The sequence below is a fragment of the Patagioenas fasciata genome, chromosome 4 (genome assembly GCF_037038585.1).
Source record: "Patagioenas fasciata isolate bPatFas1 chromosome 4, bPatFas1.hap1, whole genome shotgun sequence".
Lineage (NCBI taxonomy): Eukaryota > Metazoa > Chordata > Aves > Columbiformes > Columbidae > Patagioenas > Patagioenas fasciata.
This window is the reverse complement of record NC_092523.1, coordinates 69539657-69559226: the sequence shown is the minus strand read 5'-3', so window position 1 is coordinate 69559226 and position 19570 is coordinate 69539657. Positions and strand designations below refer to the sequence as shown.

The 19570-nt window shown below is 38.6% G+C and overlaps 1 protein-coding gene across 7 annotated transcripts in view; it reads right to left on the bottom strand.

The window, feature by feature from the left end:
- The window catches only part of PRDM5 (PR/SET domain 5), an 84446-nt gene extending 69386 nt beyond the window's left edge, over positions 1-15060 (bottom strand). The window contains exons 1-2 of one of the 7 annotated variants that reach the window (XM_071808096.1): positions 14685-15060; positions 11066-11149 (exon numbers count right to left, since the gene is read on the bottom strand). In XM_071808096.1, coding sequence (XP_071664197.1) covers positions 11066-11149; positions 14685-14777 — 177 coding nt within the window. In that variant the 5' untranslated portion in view covers positions 14778-15060. The remainder of the gene's footprint in view (positions 1-11065; positions 11150-14684) is intronic. The other 6 variants (XM_071808097.1, XM_071808098.1, XM_071808099.1 and 3 more) reach the window with 6 other exon arrangements.
- Between the last annotated feature and the right edge of the window lie 4510 nt (positions 15061-19570).

The window sequence follows — 19570 nt, the reverse complement described above, 5'->3', positions numbered from 1 at the left end:
TGTTTACTAAATACATACAAACATGTAAAACACTAAGGCATGCTTGTGCTCTGAGAGTGAATCTTGCATTCAATGGTTACAGGGAACTGTGGTATATTCATCTTTTTCTATAAGTACCTTTATTGACTTCAGAACAGAGGGGCAACTTAAATCCAGCAACTGGTGTCAGCTTCCCCTGTTAAGCTCCTCCTCTCTTTTCTTAGTCTTTCCTTTAGCAAACAAGCATTATGACTGGCTCCTGGGTCTCTCTAATCTGACAGTATGGTCACTGGTGCTTATGTTCTTTCCTCTCTCTTTTTTCCTTCAAGTCCTGTTTTTCCTTCTGATCTCACCAGAAATGGAGGCAACTTGTGAGGTCCTTCCCCGTTCCAATCCTACTACCCCTTTTCCAGCTTTCCCTTCTGAGTTCTCTTCCTTAACTTGTTCTGGTGCCAGCATTTTACTCCTACAGTCTACCTAATTCTTCTCATACTTTTCTATCTTTGATCATTCAGTCTGTTTCTCATCACTTTCTCCAAATTCCTTTTCCTCACAACCTACTTTTATTGCTCCATCTTCCTCCTCCAACACACTGTCCAAGAGTGTACCATTTTCTTCTGTAGCCTATACATGTTCTCTAACTCAATCCTCAATTTCCATTTCTCTTGTGCTGTCACAAGAGACAAGGTCAACAGTAACTTTGTTCAGAACAACAGAGATAGGGCATTCTCTAATCTTGTGCTATTCCAACCATCATTTGGTTCCAACACCAAAGAGTTTAGACTCATTTGTGAGTTTTCGTATTCCTGCAATTACCCGTGATCATTTAGTGGTCTTTGCCTTGATGGTTCTTCACCCTTCACTTTCTTTTTTCATACTTGATATTTTCTAGGCTCACTTGTGCTTTGCTCATGATATTCTCTCCCTAGCAGATGTGATTCACCTTCTACGACCAGTTCCTAAATCCATCTATTTCTTCCTAGTTTCACATCTCCAGAAATATCTCAACCTTAACTGACAACCATCACAAATAGAATATGTCCATATCTGAATTCAACTTTTCCGCTACACTTGCTGCTTCTCTCTTCTATAATCTCACCAGTTGCTCAGTCAGCTTCCAAACCCAATCTGAATTATCATTTCTGTCCCCATTCCCATCCCACCACTCATCACTAAATCTTCTTTTTGTTTCTTTATCACCAAATATAACTTTTATTTTTCATACAAATTCCAAATTCAGTAGGTATGCTTTCATTATTGTTAACTCTTACTGCCCCACACCAATCCTAAATATCCCAGAAACTTATAAAACACATTTTGAAACTATATTCCTCGTTTATTTTTCAAACCTTCTGTGGGTTCTTTTGGTTTTGTTTTTGGTTTGTTTGGGGTTTATTTGTTTTGGTTTTGTTGTTTGTTTGGGGATTTTTTTTCTGTTTAGTTAGTTGGGGTTTTTGTTTGGTTGGGTTTTGCCCTTTTTTATTTTTAATTCATGTAGCAAGGTCAAAATCCATCTTGTCCTTGGATGGAGATCCATCTTCAGATTAAGGACCAATATGCCTGCTTTTATCAATTCCATATATCCTATTTTACAGTTCACTTGAATATCTTTCACATATGCCCCTTTAAAGGAAATTTAATACATAGCCTCAATTAGTAGTAGTCAGTCTTAAACTATGCTTGGCTGAAATTTTATCAGGATATTATTTCAGTAAACAAATTAGTATACCAGGTAGCTGAAGGGTTGTTAATTATTTAGTAGGGGAAACAAACATGTTAAGGTTTTGTCCACTAAGTGAAGAAACCACTTTAAAACTGCCCTATAGAATGGACTGCAGATATAATCATGACAAATTTAACCAATGAATGAGACATCCTATTCTTTCCACTCTGGAACATCAATAGTGGTAGAATCAATGTTTCCAAAGAACATTTACTAATAGTCGTAACACTTGATCAAATAAATTGCCCAATTTTTCTCTGCTAGGCACTATTTTGAAGAAAGAATTGCACACACAAGGTATGCCATCTCTACATCAGGAGCTTTTGGATATCATTACAGATCCACAGAATGACTGTGACACAATTCTGGCTTACACTGAGAAAATGAAAGTAGAATAGAAACCTAATTTTAACCAAGTCATTCTTTCCCCCTTGAAACACAAAGAGATACTGCTGAAAAAATACAGCTGCCCTTTTGCCATGTTCAAAATGGCTTGTTTTAAATAATAGATGACTTGAATCTCCAATGGTAGAGAAGACAGAGAGCCATGCAAAATGGTCATATGGTTTTACTGTTATTCCATGTGATTTATTTATATAATGAACATATTTTCTTTTTCATCTCTCACCAAGAAGTATCCAGAGTAGGTATTTCCTAAAAGCTAGGGATTTCAGCTCTGCAAGATCAAAATTAGATTGTCTTCCTGGCTTTTTATTTATATTGCTCACATTCTTGCTGCATTTGTTTCTGATAGATGCAATATCGTATGTCTTAAGTATGAGTGCTGAAATTACCTAAATTTTTAGGATACCACTAGAAAGAAAAGAAAATATGTATTCCATTACAATAATAGCTGATGACAGCATGTTGTTCTCAGATAAAAACAAACTACTGTAGTTTTGAAAACAAATGAAAGTCTTCAAAAATTATTACTGTTCTTCCAAAGAAAGACATCATATCTTACATGGGATGTGTCATGAAAAAGTGACATTTAAAAAGTTGTTTTACTTTCAAACACACAGATTAACAACAATGAAGAGTGTCAAACCTACACATTTTAAATGCACCTGGAAACAATATTATCAAAAACTGAGCACTGCAGCAGGTTTCTTAAAGAGACTGTGAAGCCTCCATCCTCAAAGACGTAGATGTTCAAAAGTTATCTAGATGTGGCCCTGGGCAGCCAGCAGTAGGTGGCCCTACTTAAGCAGGGGGGTTGGACCAGGTGATCTCCAGACACCCCTTCCAGCCTCACCATTCTGTGGTTCTGTGACTGTCATCTTGGCAAGTAACACCTGCTTGTTACTGGAACCATTGTTTCCATTAGGAACGTGGGCAGAATGAGTGCAACCAAACCATAAAAGCAAGCTCCAAATTCACACAAAAATACACATTAACAGCATATTCACCTCCTGAAAAGCCACCTGCCTAGCAGAAGTGCTCCATTGATCATACTGTAACAATCTTCCAGTTCTAGATATGTAATCCACAAAGCAGAACCTTACTTCGAGTGAAAATGGTTAACATTGCAGTCTAACATCTCTGAGTAACTAAACTCAAGCTAACAGCTTTATGATTAAGGTACCAAAGCATGGGTTAGAGAAGCCCACCATGCAGGTCCTATGAAGATTTCTATCAGATCTGGAATTGGGTTGAAAAGAAAAGCAATCAAGATCCTATTCTATAAACCATAAATTATACTATCAATCTTTTCATCCATTCCTCTTCATTGGCCTGATCTTTAAATTACATAGGAAAAATTTATATTCACTTCAATGACACACTATCATCTCTGCTGTGCTTTCTCAGTCTCTGCCAATCCACAAAGACTTAACATGTAAGGAAACTATTGATAAAAGATTACAATAAATCCCTTTAATACACACTGTATTTTCTATTGCTTTTTTCACGTCATAAAGAAATAATGCTGCATCAAATACATGGATGTGTACTTAACATGAACTAGACTGGTGACATTTATCATTCCTTTTTTCACTGTGTGCATAGATAGGTGAGTTTCCTAAATAAGCAACTGATCTTTGAGTACCGGCAGTGAATCCCAAACTTAATATTTAAAACAAACAAACAAAAAGACCAGGTCTTGTCTTGCAAATATATTTCTCATACTCAAAGCCAGTACAAGATAATCTTGGTAGTTAAATAAAAGACAAACACACAAACAAAAAAAACCCACAACCAAAAGTCACCCAGCTACACAACACCAGCAACTCTACATTTTCAGTATAAAGCACGTGTAAATACCATCCATATTGAACTATTAATGAATTGAAATGAAGTTTGGGATATGTTCCAAAGGGTGGTCTCTACACTAACGGTCCACTGAAGTCCTCAGTCATCCTTCTACTTTGAAGCATGATCATCGAATGAGAAAAATCAGCTTAATTAGATTACATATCAACAAATACAAGCTAAAATGTTTACACCTGGGTCTGCCTGTGAATCTGTTCTGATATCCAAGCAGACAGGATCAGAGATGGTTGTCACTAAGACAGATGTTGCACCGCAGGCCCAAGCAATTCTGCTAGCCACAGCAACGAGGGATTTTCCCTCCTGCATCCCCCAATCTGTGGCACTGGAAAGCATGAGAAATATACTGTGTAGCTTAAGTATCTCCCCCCAACCCTGATAGTTGCACCAGCTATAACAGCAAGGGAAGAAAATGGGATGGTAGTGTCAAGCTGCTTATGTGCTCCTAAAGAAATTTAGCAAGATACTGCAGTTTACCTCTCTACACTACAGAACTAGGACTCAGCAAGTACATTTCTGGAGCACCACAAAAAAAATCCCCCCCATATTGAACAAGGTTTCTCAACTTTCTTTATCTCAGATAACCCTATTTTGGAAACATTCATACAAATATCCTTATCACTTACTCCATATGAGACCTGGAGATCTACACAGGATTCAATCTGCAATAAAACTTCCAATCTGCTCACAGGGGACTCCTTTCCAATCACCCAACCACTCCAAGAATCATCATGACAACCTGCCTGGCTTAACTGTTGCTGGCAGGAAATTGTTGGAAAACTGAGGATGTCTTTCTGGAAGAGGAAATGAAACATACTTTTGCATATCACAAACTAAAGGAGGAAAATTTCTATACAGTTGATACTACCTCAACTAAGCAAAATCTTCCAGGTAGCTTGACAGTGTTCCTTAAGACCCTCAAGCTACAGCAGTAAATCCAAAAAGGATTTTTAAAACTATTTTAATGGGACTTGAACTCAAGCACAGAAGTATTTCTAATTGGTTTTCTAAAGTCACCAAACTAAAAATGCTCTTAAATCATGATACCACTTCTAAATAATAAAGGATTTGGTCTTCATAGATCAACAGAGACCTAAAAATTGTCTGATACACCTATGGTCAACATTGTCAGTGAAAGACCTACAAATAGTCCACAAAAGCCTAGCCACCAGTAGCTGATAACATACTATAATGTCGTGTTTTGTTCAAAAATAGAAAACAGGACCTTATCCCTATTTCCTCTAAATAAAGGGGTAAATCCACAAAAGTTGAGGCTGCCTGCTGTAGTTCAATCAACCGTCTTAGTCTAGGACCCACCTATTGCTGAGGTCCTTTCAACCACTGAGACCAAAATGTTCCTGTAGTTTCTGTAACCAATGGAGATACCTTGGAGTTCCTACTACCAGTGAGTGATATGACCGGACAGGCAGTCACCTTTGATTTCTCATGGCAAGTAATTAGGTAGCAATTTGTTTCATACCTAAGTATAGGCAGACTTTGGCACGAGCAGAGAATGAGGCTGATTCAAATGCATGCCTGATAACCCATGGCAAGAAGTTGCCCCGTTTTACACAACCTTTAATTAATCATCAGTCACTACAATCAAAAAACCTAAGCTGCGTACACATATCCAAAGCATGCACCAGACATGACAACACCTCAGACTGATGTGTCTAAGAACTATTTTGTTGTGAATAAACACAAAAGGTGTCACTGAACTAATTTAGTCAAACGGCTTCACAGTAAGATGTAATACCTGACATTCACTGTTATTGCATGGGTGGTTTTACCTCAAGATCAATCAGGACATCATTGAATTATGCCACATTCATGAATACCATGTCAATATTCAGAAAAAAATGAGCCCCTATTCATCATATAAGCTACCATATGAAACCCTATGCAGGCCTAGATAATGTCTAACCTGCTTGTGATGACCATTAACAACATGTACTACCCCATATGCCAGCCTTTTTCTCTTCAATGGAATTACATCCAGATTTTCAAAATATATCCAAAGTTGTCATGTATGCTACTTCAAAACGCTCACAAGTACAATTGCAAACACTCTACCTTGCACACCTGGCAAGAAAATAATAAAAAGAAAAATCACTGAAAATAAACAGATGGTTGTCTTTGCTGAAGGCAGTAAACACACTGCCTGCTTTCTGGAAGCCATTTTCTAAACCCTTAGAAATTTCAAAATCTGTGTTCATTCAATCATGTAAAGAAAAGCACTGTTTTCTGCACTGCATTTTTTCAATTAGCTGAAAACATTATTTTTATTGTTAATAGAACACCTACATTCAATACTTCTGCATCCTCAGTTTCAGACTCCATCACAGAGCTCACTACAGAGTAGAAATGCACCTTTTAACATGCTGTAGAAAGCATTAAAAAAACCACACTTGCAAAAGAAACCTGAGACAGCAACTGTTGATTTGCTTACTCTCAAAGAAGTATTAGGATATTGACAACACGGTACGTTTTTTTCAGTCAAAATATAGAACAAAAGTTTTCCATGTTAATGAAGTTCCTGCTGGTACGGTGTTGTCTGACTTTGTCAGAGACAGAATGGTTCAGAAAGCTCATTCCTAGACTTCTGCTAACATTTTGTGGAGCTTTCACAAGAAGAATTGAACTTCATGTTCACTGGAAGGATATCCAAATCTCCTACATCTCCTTATGCAAATTGTGTCTGATCTTCTGCAAATTTAGATGAGAATGCTAGTGCCTCAAACCCATCAACAAGTACTTTCTAACATCTTAAATAAATCATATAACTGAAGATGTGAGGCTAACATGCCCTGTCACTTTCAGGAGTAGATTCTTCTCATCACCAAAACCAGAAGATCACTAGGGTACCTGTTCCAAAAGCCACTAACATCAATATAATACAAAGTCATACAATCGACCTGAATAAAGATTACTAAATCAAGCTTTAAAAGAACTGATTAATAAAATGTAGCTAAACAAATGAACTGACAAGAATATTGATAAACATTTTGGTCACCTATCTATCCCAGTGGGGATTAATTGTAAAAACCTGAAAATCTAGGATGCAGATTTGGAACTGAGATAGAGCAAAGTCACTGGAAATTCTGCTATCAACGTCTGACTGTTTTATGTAGCAAAAGTTATTTTCAATGCAAGTTACTTAAAATGCATCCAGGTACATTTGTCTAAGAAATTAGAAAAAAAAAAATCTAAAAATTAAACAAAGATTCATGTGAAAAAACATTGAAAGCAAACAATTTTAAATGTAAGTACTACCTGAAGAGTAATGACTGGAAGGTAGTCTTCATATGGGAAAACAAACAAACAAACCAACCACAACCTACATTGCTAAGAACTCGATTTTTAATGTTACATTCATCTTGAGAGCAAGCACTGAATTCCTCAAATTAAGATTTACTTCATCATGAGACTCAGGATATAATTTGCCTTAATATCTTGTATGTAAAAGCCTTCCTATGCCAGAATCACATTTACAGGCAAAACACATCACCATTAGATTGAAATGCTTGACTTCTCATACCTCAATCCTAGACATTAAAGCTCTGATCTAAAAGTGGTTGTAGCCAATAGCAGATTTTTTGTTACCTTCCCTAGCTTTCAGGTAGGTTTATTTAACTGCAAACAATTGTAACTGCAAAAGTGTTGAGAGTAAAGTAGTAGAAACATACACTCATTTCATTTCCTAGTATAAATAAACATGAAGATTACCTTCCATTGAAAGACTGATTTCTGGCATGTTTCTGTTCTTGGTTTTAATATAACAACGAAGAAAACATAATCTTGGCAGATAGACAGAAACCAAACCTGAAATATGTAACCCTGAGTGCTACACAGAGTATTACATGTCATCCAATCCCGACCAATATTTCTTCATGGTATGTCAGATTATTTGAGGAAGTACTAAGTCTTTCCAGCCCTCCCTGTTTTAACATTTGCCAAAGTCATCACCAAAAGTATATGCTTGCCACAATGAAATAGTAGTGAAATGAATGCCACTTTCTTGGTTAGGGACAATAAAGAAAATAAACTGAACGAGTATCTTCCCTTTGTAAAGGGACATCTGAGCCTCCAGAGGCCAAAGCTTCTGTGAACTTTAATAGCTAAAGATGATTCTGTTCTTGCCCTAAATCACTTGCTATTTCAGCAAATACACATAATTAAAAAATTCTATGCCAAGTATACTAACACAGACTAACAAGGCAGCATTTAAAGTAAGAGTTAGTGGGATACTAAGAATAAGAACAAACCCCACAATTCATCAGCAGCAACTAGTTGTGTACGTAACTAGTATAACATGCAATTCAGTCTAAGAGATAATTTCACAGGGGTTGGGGGATAATGGGGAGGTTGTTTTTTGACAGAATTAAAGCCGTTTGGATGCTTTCTTGGCTTTTTATTATTACACCTATAACTATATAGTTACCACAGGTTTGGTTTCCCCCTCCCCACTCCCTCTTTCATATAACTTGTAAATAAAAGGTTTTAGCATGTAGCTCTTTACAAAGATAACAGGAAGATCAAGGATGCTTCCCCCCCGCAATCCTCTGGAATGAGGAAGTGTAAACCTTTGATTTCTTCAAAACTATGCAAGGTACAGGCAGACTAATGGCATTCTGCTATACTGAATTTAAACAAAAACTCTAACACACTCAGAACTTTATTTAACAAAATCACTGGACCAAATCAATTATTTTAGGTTTCATCTTTTCCAAAAGACCAAAAGAAAACATAATGTGTACAATTCTCTCTCAATGTACTGTCTTAAAGATGGCAACTTGCAATGCTCACCAAACAAGAATAGTTTGATCAAAATAGACCATATCCACACAACTAGAAATGCATGTGGTAAACTTCCTTACAGAAAACTATTCCACAAAATGGAAGCTCAGATTCCAAGCATCACATACCAAGAAAAGAAACATTCCACTAATGTTAATTTTTACTTGACTTATGAAAAGCCTCTCCTACATAGCCTTCTTTCTAAAAGTGACCTCTCCGAAAACACGTTTTTCTGACTGTCATCAGACTGTGAGGTCAGGCTTTAGTGTGGCTTCATCCAATAGCCTTCAATTAATTATCTTTAATATTTGGTACAGCTGGCTGTGCACAAACTTGGCTGGCTGCTGTGACTGCCTCTCACAGTTTCTGGAATAACCATCTACTTGGACTGTTCAATTTTTTACTTTCTGCATTCCTGGTCTTGACTTTAAACTTCAGACTACTCTCAACATGATTTAAATTCTATTATAAAAGCTCACATTCAGATCAGCTTCAGTAGACATTAACAACTTGGGTTCAAATAATCAGGAAGTCATAAAATTTGGTATGCAGGAATATTTTCCAGGTTGTCAAAACTAGGTTACAAGAAGATATTATAAAATAGTTTTAGAACAGCTCATAAAAAACTCATTTTCTGGTTTGCTGTCAATGGGGTCATATTAGTGTCATCAGTAAATACATGTACTTGCCTTTTATTTTCTGTCTTACAGAAACAGATATCTCATTTAATCATCAGCAATGAGGCCTAAAGACCTTCTCATTGCTATAATCCACCCACCATCCCTTCTGGAAACCTTGTTCCGGCTCAATTATTTTATTGATTTAAAATAACCTGCAGAAACATCATGAAAAGGCAAGTGAGCCAGGGTACATTAACATGTACTATATTCAGCAAACATTTGTAATAAAAGTACATTGTTTTGTTTTCAGTTAAGAACAAAGAAGATTAAACCAGCTGTTCCAACTACATAATCAAAGGAGACAGGGGACCGAATTGTCCACACCCCCTCTCTGGAAAAGGCTCATTTGGGCACACTCCTAGATTAAAAAAGAAAAAAAAAAAAAAAGATAAATCAAACCAAACCTAAAAAAGGGGGGCGGTGAGGGGAAGGGGAAAAATAAAGGTATAAGAATCCACATACTTGAGTTAACAGCCATCTAGGAATACTTTGCCACTCACTGTATTTATGTTGAATTTGGGTTTAATGAGATGGGCTTTTAGCATTCTCTCACTCATTGGATCAGTTTGTAGAATCTATTTATAGCTCTGCTAAGACCATATCAAATCTATGCTCTCTTTATAAGCCGCTCAACAATGTTAATGCTGGAGTGTTTTTCAAACAAATGCACAGATAGTGCCTTAAACCAGATGTCAAACATAAGCTTTTTGTATAGTGCCACACAGCATAAAAGTAATAGTCATCCTTCCACTTTTAATCATATCAAGCTGAAGAAGTAGAAAATTAGCCCTCTTCTCAGGGCTAAATATGCACTCAACACAAACTGTTTGGCAGGGGGAAGGCAATTCTGCTCTAAGAACTAGAGCAGAAAAGAAAGATTACCAAGATGGAACAGAAGCACTAAAAACCAGGTGTTAATAATAAGTTGGAAATGTTATTACAAGTATTGTTCAGTTAGTGTAATCTCCTCAACTGGTAAACTCAGATTTTTGCTACATGCAAAGACAGCTATAACAGAAACTAGGATGGGTTAAGGACTTAATTACAAGTTCTAGTGTATAAACTAACATTGCTGCCTTACACACATTCAAAGGCTCAGAACAGCCCTGAAATTTGTTGTACCTTCATCTGCCCACAGCACCAAGTTTTTATTTTTCTAAGGGTCTCACAACTACACATTGCATTACAAAGTTACTAAAATTTGAAACCTTCACTTTTGAAACAATTACCAAACCCTAGCACAAGTGTCACAGCAGGAAATGTTTTATATTACAGTTGGTAGAAGCTATGAGCCAACATTTGTTGATCAGCATAAATCAGTGTATCGGTAAGTTACAATCATCTTCCCATATTCAAATTATTTTAATCATTTTTATTTTCACATTTTTCAGTAATTTTTCACAATGTTGTTATATATTTATGTTTTTCTTCATTTTTCCCCACTTCATTGATTAGAAACTATATTTTGCTGTTTCTTCATCGTTTTTAAGAACGCAATCACCTTCCACACAGAAAAAACCCTATTTTAAAGGCATCAGTAAGTACGAAATCTTGCTACAGTATCTTTAAGCTCAAAAAAAAAACAAAAACAAAAACGATGTCACTCTAGACTACTCACTTCCCACATGAGCCTGCAGTCTGTGTCATCATCCAGTTCTTGCGGCATTCGCTTCTCCCCAGCAAAGGGGCCAAATTTTTCACCCTAAGGAATAATAATAAAGGAAAAAGAATCAGGGCGAAAAAAAGAAAGAATAAAAGGGGGCAGTAGAGAGGGGCAAGTGAATCATCAAACTCCAGTAGAGCTATAATTTTTAGTTTCAAATGGAAAAGGACAGTTTTTCTTTGTCATTCTACTATATGCCAAAAAGTTATACATCCTTTAGGGTTCAACTTCAAGTTCATTTCTATTCTTTTCATAGCCTGGAGAATCTCTTAAAACCATACCTTTCCTCTATATGTTCATGTCCCCTTTGGGAAACAGCATTTTTCTTCATTTTAAATAAGGCTGAAATTTACAAGTTAAATTTCTAACGTTTCTTGTAAGATTTTCAGGAAGCACCTTGCAATAGACATCCAACTAAAACAAAGTATTTGGCAAGCACAAAGTTTACATTAGATTTATTTGCAAGATTATTTGCAACACCACTTTTTGAAGTACCACACATCAAAACAGAATAACTGAGGTTTTGTTCATACAGAGAGATTCATTTAAATATGCAGGGAGCATGCACGTGTCTATGAATTAAATCAAGCCTTCATAAGCAAAATTAAAATGTTATACCACCTGCTAGTCATAACACATGCTGTGAAAGCATCTATTGATCTGTTCTTCCAAAAGTTTGGGGTATCAGTGGGGTTTTTTTCCTTCACAGATGTCACATTAACAGCAGCATAAATTATTTAACTAGTGTTTTCTTTTTACACAGACCGAACTTTTTTCCCCTCTCCTGTCCTACACACCAGAATGCAGAATGTTATGTTCCTTTAGGCCATACTCAGATGGAAAAGCTATATAATCTTTTAAGCATTACAGATTAAAACTATATAATGAAAAGCAACATTGTCATTTCTTGAAAACAACAGTATCTTGGCTAATAAAAGTATCGATCTTGTCCACACATCCCTTCCCCCAGGCACATTCCACAATCCTAGACACAGCCTGCTACATGTTTTCCATCACCTGGTTTTGACACACTGCCTACAGGTAGAGGGGAGAGGAAAAAGTGGAATGTAAAACTTCCAGGATCATTCCTTTTAGAAAGAGTCCACCAAATTGGGGAAAAAAAAAAAAAAAAAAAAAAAAAAAAAAAAAAAAAAAAAAGCTGGTATTTAAAATTAAACCTGAAGAGGTAGCAAACAAAAGAAAAGAAAACTAGTGTTGCAGAATAAGGCAATAGAATTGAGGAGCAACATTTTAAAATGTCCACAATGAAGATTTCGTGAGAAAGAGCAGTAAAGCAGAAGGTAAAAACACAAGAACAGCAGAAGACAAATTGAGCCCAGAGTAGTAATGGAGACACAGATATGGGCAGTGATAACAAAAACTGGCACTATGGGACTTCACGTCGTTCACATCTCAGTGGTCTCTGGATCACACTTCCTCATTTTGCCAATCAAATAAAGTCAGGGTTCCTCCCCTGACAACTTTACAAACCCTAGGATTTAATACTCAAACGGAATTTCCCTTCTTCCTTTACCTCATCAGCAATGACGAAGAAAACAGGTCAACACAGTTGCATGTGTGCAGCACGCCAGCAAACATACTGTTGTCTGATAGGGGCCATGCAGGTACCACATGGGAGGCAATTCACCTAGATCACGTTGCTTGCTTAGGTTAAGAAGGTGGAAGAGTCGAGGTGGTGGGGAAGGAAATGGGCTCTGGAAACACGTGGTCCTGTCCAACCTCAGTAAAGACAAGGCAGATCCTTTCTGGGGCAGTCACTTCCTGCCAGGGTGAACTGGCGTTTCCCATTCACTTAGAAAGCAATGGGTAGTTTTGGTGGAAGAAGAAAACCAGCTCACTACAACTGCTGACCTCAAAGACAGGGTATAACTGTATCTACAAAATCCCTCATTATTCATAGCAGTTGTCAAGATGAGAAGTTTATGGGACTATGATCTAGACTATTTCTACAGAAAGAAAACGTAAATTTAATCTGGAAATTATTTGAAGACGCAATGAATAAGGAACCTGGAAAAACTAGTTTCCCACTCCCACTTCAGTGGCAGAATAACACTTTTAAGACATCATAAAGATAGTAATTTCTTCTTTAAGTACCTTGGAAGATTCTACAACTCTCACCTCAGTAATACTTTCACCCTTGGAATCCCAAGGATCCTTAGGGCAATTCACTGCCCAACAAAAGACAAGCCTATAACACTGTCACCAGAAATTAGAAATAGATCTTACTACAACCACCTTTACCTTCGCATTCCACATGTAACATGTCACATTTACAACATTTTAGTTTTGCTAGGGTGTCCTGTATGACATGCTCACACTGGTAGAGCTGCACAGGCAGAGCTCTGACAGCATATACTTTGCCTGTATAAAGAGAGTTCAAAAGCTATGTGGAGTAACTCAGGCAAGAAAACACTTTATTATTCCTAGCTCAACTCTTAATTGACTTCAAAATTGATACTGACACGTGGATGACAGTTTCAGTAAGTGTCACTCTAGACCTCGGTCTATTTCAGAGTTCCAGGGATTAGTGTATGTGAGCAGTATATAACCTTCCTTTTTGTGTGAACTCCCACAGTTTTCAAATGAAACTTCAGAACCTCATTGGAAAACATTAAAGTAAACTGATAAAAAAATCGTTGCCCTTCCACCCTCCATTAACACTCAAGGACACATTAAAAATGAGAGATCCCTGCCCTATGGTGCCTAAGCCTTGTCAGCAAAACTACCAAAAAACTGGGCAGCCCTACCAAACCGCTCAGAGCCAAAGCCAGGAGAAAGATGGAAAGCAAAACCTATAAAACATGTAAAAGTGTATACTAATGTAGGGTTCATAATTTTAGATACACCTATGTCTGTACAAACAAGCCACCTGAATGGTTGTAATTAGGATTTCAGATAATCAAGAGACTTTCAATTCAACTACAAAGTGTCAAGGGACAGGACCTGGCTGGGATATGAGAGACCTGCAGTTGAACTCAGCCACATCTTTCACAGGCCTGGCTTTATTATCCCCAAAACGATGAATTAAATTACCCATCCCACCAAGCTCCAAGGGCAGGGGATGACAGGAGCCCGCAACGGGCAGTTCTTGCACCGCAGAGCAGCACCACGGGCCGAAGCCAGATCCCCTAGGAGGCAGCCCCATCCGGAGGAACCCTGCCCTGGGGACAGCGCCAGGAACACGAAAGAAACAGGGAAAAGAAAACCCACACAGAAAACCGTCCTCCGACCCCACAGGGCAGCCGGCGGCCCGGCCCAGCCCCTCCGCCGGTGCCAGTGGCCCAGCTGCGGCCCGCACCCTTTCCTGCCCCGAGCGGCAGCGCCGCGGGTACGGCGCCCCAGCCAGGGACCGGCTCCCTTTTACTGGGAGGGGGTGACCGGTGCCTCCCCCGCGGGAGCCCGGGTGGACGGAAGTGGAGCCAGCGCCGAAGTTGGAGCGGGGCAACCCGACCGGGGGCGGAGGAGCCGCCCCGCTCTGCTCCGCCGTGCGACGTGGCAGCCGCTCCCCGCCGGGACGGGCCGTTACCCCCCCCCCCCCGCGGCCGTCACTCACCTTTTTAACTCTACGAGCCGTGTAGAGCCCCATCCCGTCCTGCACCCGCGACGACTTCAGGGCGAATCGGTCCGGCACGTACATGCCCAGCATTTTGCACCGACTCGGGCCGCCGCCTGTTACGGGGGAGGCGGATTACCGGAGACTTCCATTGCACCGGGGGAGCAGGCAGGAAGAGGGGCTGGTTGCGGGGCTCTCCCGGCTCCTGAGGAAGAGGGGAGGAGCCAGGCCGGGGCCCCCGCCGCTGCCGGGCAGTGGAGCCGCGACGGGACGGGGGCAGGGGGCGCACGGCCGCTCCGTTAAATCACGGCGCGTAAGGCGCAGCCCTAAAGGAGTACAAAGATGAACATAGCGTAACCGTCTTCGGGCTAAAAAAATAAAACTCTGTGTCTTCTCACAACGTACTGGGCAGGGGCATCCTACTCTGACTAATACCAAACACAATGTAGGTGAAACATCCTTTAGCTGAGCATTGCTCTGTATATAATAGAAGGATTATGTAATGCAACATGCAAATGTGTAGGCAATTGGCCCTTCAGGGCGGCCCTGCCCAGTGGTAACATTTTATATAGAATGATTGTTACTTTTCTTTCTGGGCTGTTGCCTTCATTCCAGCAACAAGGCTTGTGCAACTCTGTAATAAACCGCATCTCATCTCTGAGTGCTTCAGTGTGACACTCTGTTGCACACTGGGTGACAGAACCCTGTTTTGGGGACAACACAGGGAGAAAGAAGTTACACTTCAGCAGGTTCCTAACATCACACGAGTACTACTTTTTTTTTTTTTTTTCCCCACAAAACTGCAAGATCCAACCTTGAACTTTCTCCTAGAAAGCTGATCTGTTTCAGTTGGGATTTCAGCCCACATCATACATACTGTTAAGTTTAAGTAGTGTCCACTGTAGTTGAAAAGGAACTTGTTACTATCTGATTAAGCAGTTAAAAGCATGTGAGGTAAGCAGGGGGAACAAAAAAAAACCCACCACACACACCACAACACCACACAAAAAAACTGGAAAAAATGGTGTATTTATAGACATTTTTTAAATTGTGCTGCTAACATTAATAATTAGACCACTGGATTGTAACTACCTCTTTCTCTTAGTATTCTCCCAGAGACATAAGCAGATGTGTAAACAGTAAAAGTATTAAAAGTTTCTATTTCTCACTAAAGTACTAGGAAAAATGTTTTATTGTTGTCAGTTGGAAGAAGTGAAAAAAGTGGATAATTTTATCTACAGCATGACAGTGCACAGATCAAAGTGTGATTTGTTTTGGATCAATTGGATTTTCCCATAGGCAGACAAAAACAAACAAACACACACACACCACACAGGATTAGCTGGTGTATAAGCCTCCCTTTGACTACTTCATTGTGTCCTTGTATATTGTGCACAATGATGCCATTTTGCATTTAGTATCTATAATCATACTGTAGATATCAAAGCTTTTTTAAAAAGCTAATTATATCCTCACCAACATACATGTATATATACAGATATGTATATAGTGCTTCGTGATGCCATTAAATACACGATCAACTGCTCTGGTAAATTAGATGAGAACCTCACTTTGACAAGCAGGACAAAAGGAAGAGATAATCCAATAATGTGGTTGGAAGAATGACTCTGAGAATAAAAACAATCATACACACAGATTTTACACCTAGATTAATAACCTGGGCACAGTTAATTTAGTAAAAAAATAACATTAATAAAAACGGAGTATCTAAATCTATGTAAGTAAGCATTCTAACACCTCAGAAATGGATATATTGAAAATAGAAGAATCAAGGTGCCTAGACCAACTGCTTCAGTTTTAAGAGTAATAGCAAAATTTAAATATTCTTATAATTAAGATCCAGCTTCAAAGTATCCATACGCATAATTGAACATAATATTTTTCTAGACTAGAATACTTTATTGAATGAAGGCAAATCTGTCTTAATATGTATCAGATTAAAATGTTATCATTTTTTCCCCTGTCTCTGACCTTTTCTACGTTATGAAGGACTCAGTATTTCTGTGTTCAAAAGAAGAATTAGAGGGTGCTTCATCCTGAAGCTTAAAAGATCTCATTTAACTTCACAGAAGAGAAGTGGTACAGCTTAATTTGGTATACATTTACATGTTTTGGTTTTAAACTCAAGAAGTAGGAATGACTAGTTATTTTAATTTATAAACTTCATCCATTCCTGTTCCAACATGAAATGCAGTTACTTACATCTCGTTCAGTTTAAACAAAAAGACATTACTGTAACATTTGACAAAACACACATCAGTTTCCCCTTTTGTAGTGTAATGGGTTTTATGGCATTAATCTGATATTCACAACTGCCTGCACCAGCATTTTTTTGAATTTAAAATTTAATCATTTAATCAATTCATAACACATACAATGTTATAAATGGGCTTCATGTTCCATTGGCATCAGTGTTCATCCTTGCTGGTTCATACAAGGGCCACTGAGGGGAATAAAGTCAGACTTGTTGAACATAAAGCTGACAGGTACCTCTGGAGCTCTCAGCTGCCTGTAGAGGTCTCAACAACTTCCTCACCTTGATCTGGTGGCCTGTAATAGACACCCACAACAGCACCACCCCTGCCAGCCTACCCCTTAATTCTCACCCATAGACTCTCAACTCGCTCCTCATCCATGCCTGGACAGTAGTCAATACATTGTAGTTGCTCTCTCACATAAATAGCAACTCCACCACCACCACCACTTAAAGGAATTTTCTTGCTGACAGAGCTAAGTCATCTCTGAGGTGACTGACTGAAACAATGAATAGACACTTTTCTTACAGTCACTGCAGATACACCAGGGTTTGCTGGCATAGCTGGCAGCAGTGTGGGACCATGAAGTCTAACCATGCAACACAACTACACTGACAGAACATCATAGCGTTCACCAGGTCTCAGATTTGTGAACCATGAACCCCTAGCATCCGGGCATGAAGGGCTTCCATGGGTCTATCTACACATACAAAGAGCCACTAGATAACATGGAGCAGGTGAATAGCTTTCTACTTTATAAGTAGAGGTTCTACTAATCAACATATGGGACAGACCTGTGTCAGCCTGTTTCTAGCTCATTTTCCTAGAGACTGAGAAAGATGTCTTTGTATACACCTTTCAATAGCACTCTCATCGACAGGTTTTTAGTCTCTGTATCATGACCCACATTGACCCATCAATTTCCTCTCAGAAGGTCACTGCCAAACAGACATTGCCTTTCACTAAATATTTCAGCAAGTAGTGTATGTTCTATGTAGTTAAATCACCACCCTTCCCCCACTTACTGGCTTGCTTTCTTCAAGTTCCCCACTCCTGTTCAACAGAAACACCTGCCAAAGTAATTTTCTCTGCTCTGTTTTCAAGTATTCATTTTCTTGGCACTTGCATTAAAACAATTGAGGGGAGGGTGATAATCAGTCCAGAAGTGTTTATGCTCACAGAAACAACGAATTTCATTGCCAAAAGCTATTCAGTGCTGTCTAGGTGGCTTAAATGAACTGATGGGTGGTACTCACTCTAACAATGTCTGTGAAACTGGGTTGCGTGCACAACTTGGGCAGATCACATGCAGAAACCACAGCCATCCAGAGAAAACACAAATGGCTTGTCTGAGAGCCCTTCACTCAGAATAATGACACCACGATCATTATTCAGCAGATCAGATCTACCACAGACAGGTTAAACAGCAGTAGATGTTGCTCCAAGAATAGGAGGAAAGTAGCTTTGATATGTTACAAGATAAAGTTATTAGTTCCCATAACTAACAGTGCACATACTCAATACAGTCCTGAGAGATTTCAAATATCCATTTTGTCTTTAGCCATGGTCCTGGAAAATGGATTGTAAAGACAATCCAGTGTGGGGTAGTCAGAATGTGAAGAAAATAAACAAAACCAAACACCACCCACAGGTTTTACCTTGTGTTGCAAACTGCAGTTAATCCAGAGCATCTAAAAATAAATAAAAAAAGACAGTTCTTGAAGTAACAGTTCAAAATTATATGGAAAGAGTGAAAATTTTTACTGTTTCTTTGTGAAGTCTTACAACAACCCCAATGTATGAAATCTCAGCAAGTCCTTTCCGTCTTCCAGAGGGAACATTGAGTTTGTGAGGAAATGCACAAGCAGATAAGTTACATGTTTTCAGTTCTACTGTGTGTAATGCACTTGCATTAGAAAATAATAAAAGCAGACTGGCATACACATGAGCATATTCACTGTGTGAGATACGTAAAATACATTTCAGCTAACACAACTAGGAAATTTAAAGCTAGAATGAAGGACTTTTGGAACTTGGCACCAGTCACTGAACAAGCCTTTTTTTTTCAGGAGGTAGGGGCACTTTGTTTGGGGTTTTATTTCCTCCTTTAAGTTAAGAGTGGCTTCTATCACACCAGCATAGGGCTTTGGGAAAAACCTTAGAGGTAAGTTTCAGCATTCTTTCTGCGCTGCTTCTATCACTTGTAGGGTTTTTGCTTTATCTACTTCATTACAGTTTTAATTATTTCCTGTATGCAACTGTAGTGGTTTGTTTCTTAGTGTTATTAAGGTAATCACTTCTGTTTTGAATTCTTAACTAGTTTCACATACTTCAGTTGCTATTTACAAGATACCAAAGAGCATGGCAAGAAATACATGGGGACAGCTGGCTCCATTTTTGTTGGCCTAATTCTTTTAAGAAAAATGCTTTGATTGTTTTACCATTCATTTCAACTAAACCAGTCAGAGGAATTCTTGGGCACCATGTAATTTTACCTCAAGTAAAATAATGTATTCTGAAATAATACATTAAATAAAAAACACACTTTGGTGGTAACCTTAACCAAGTAACATAGTAAATAAACAATGAAACAAGCAACAAGGAAAATTG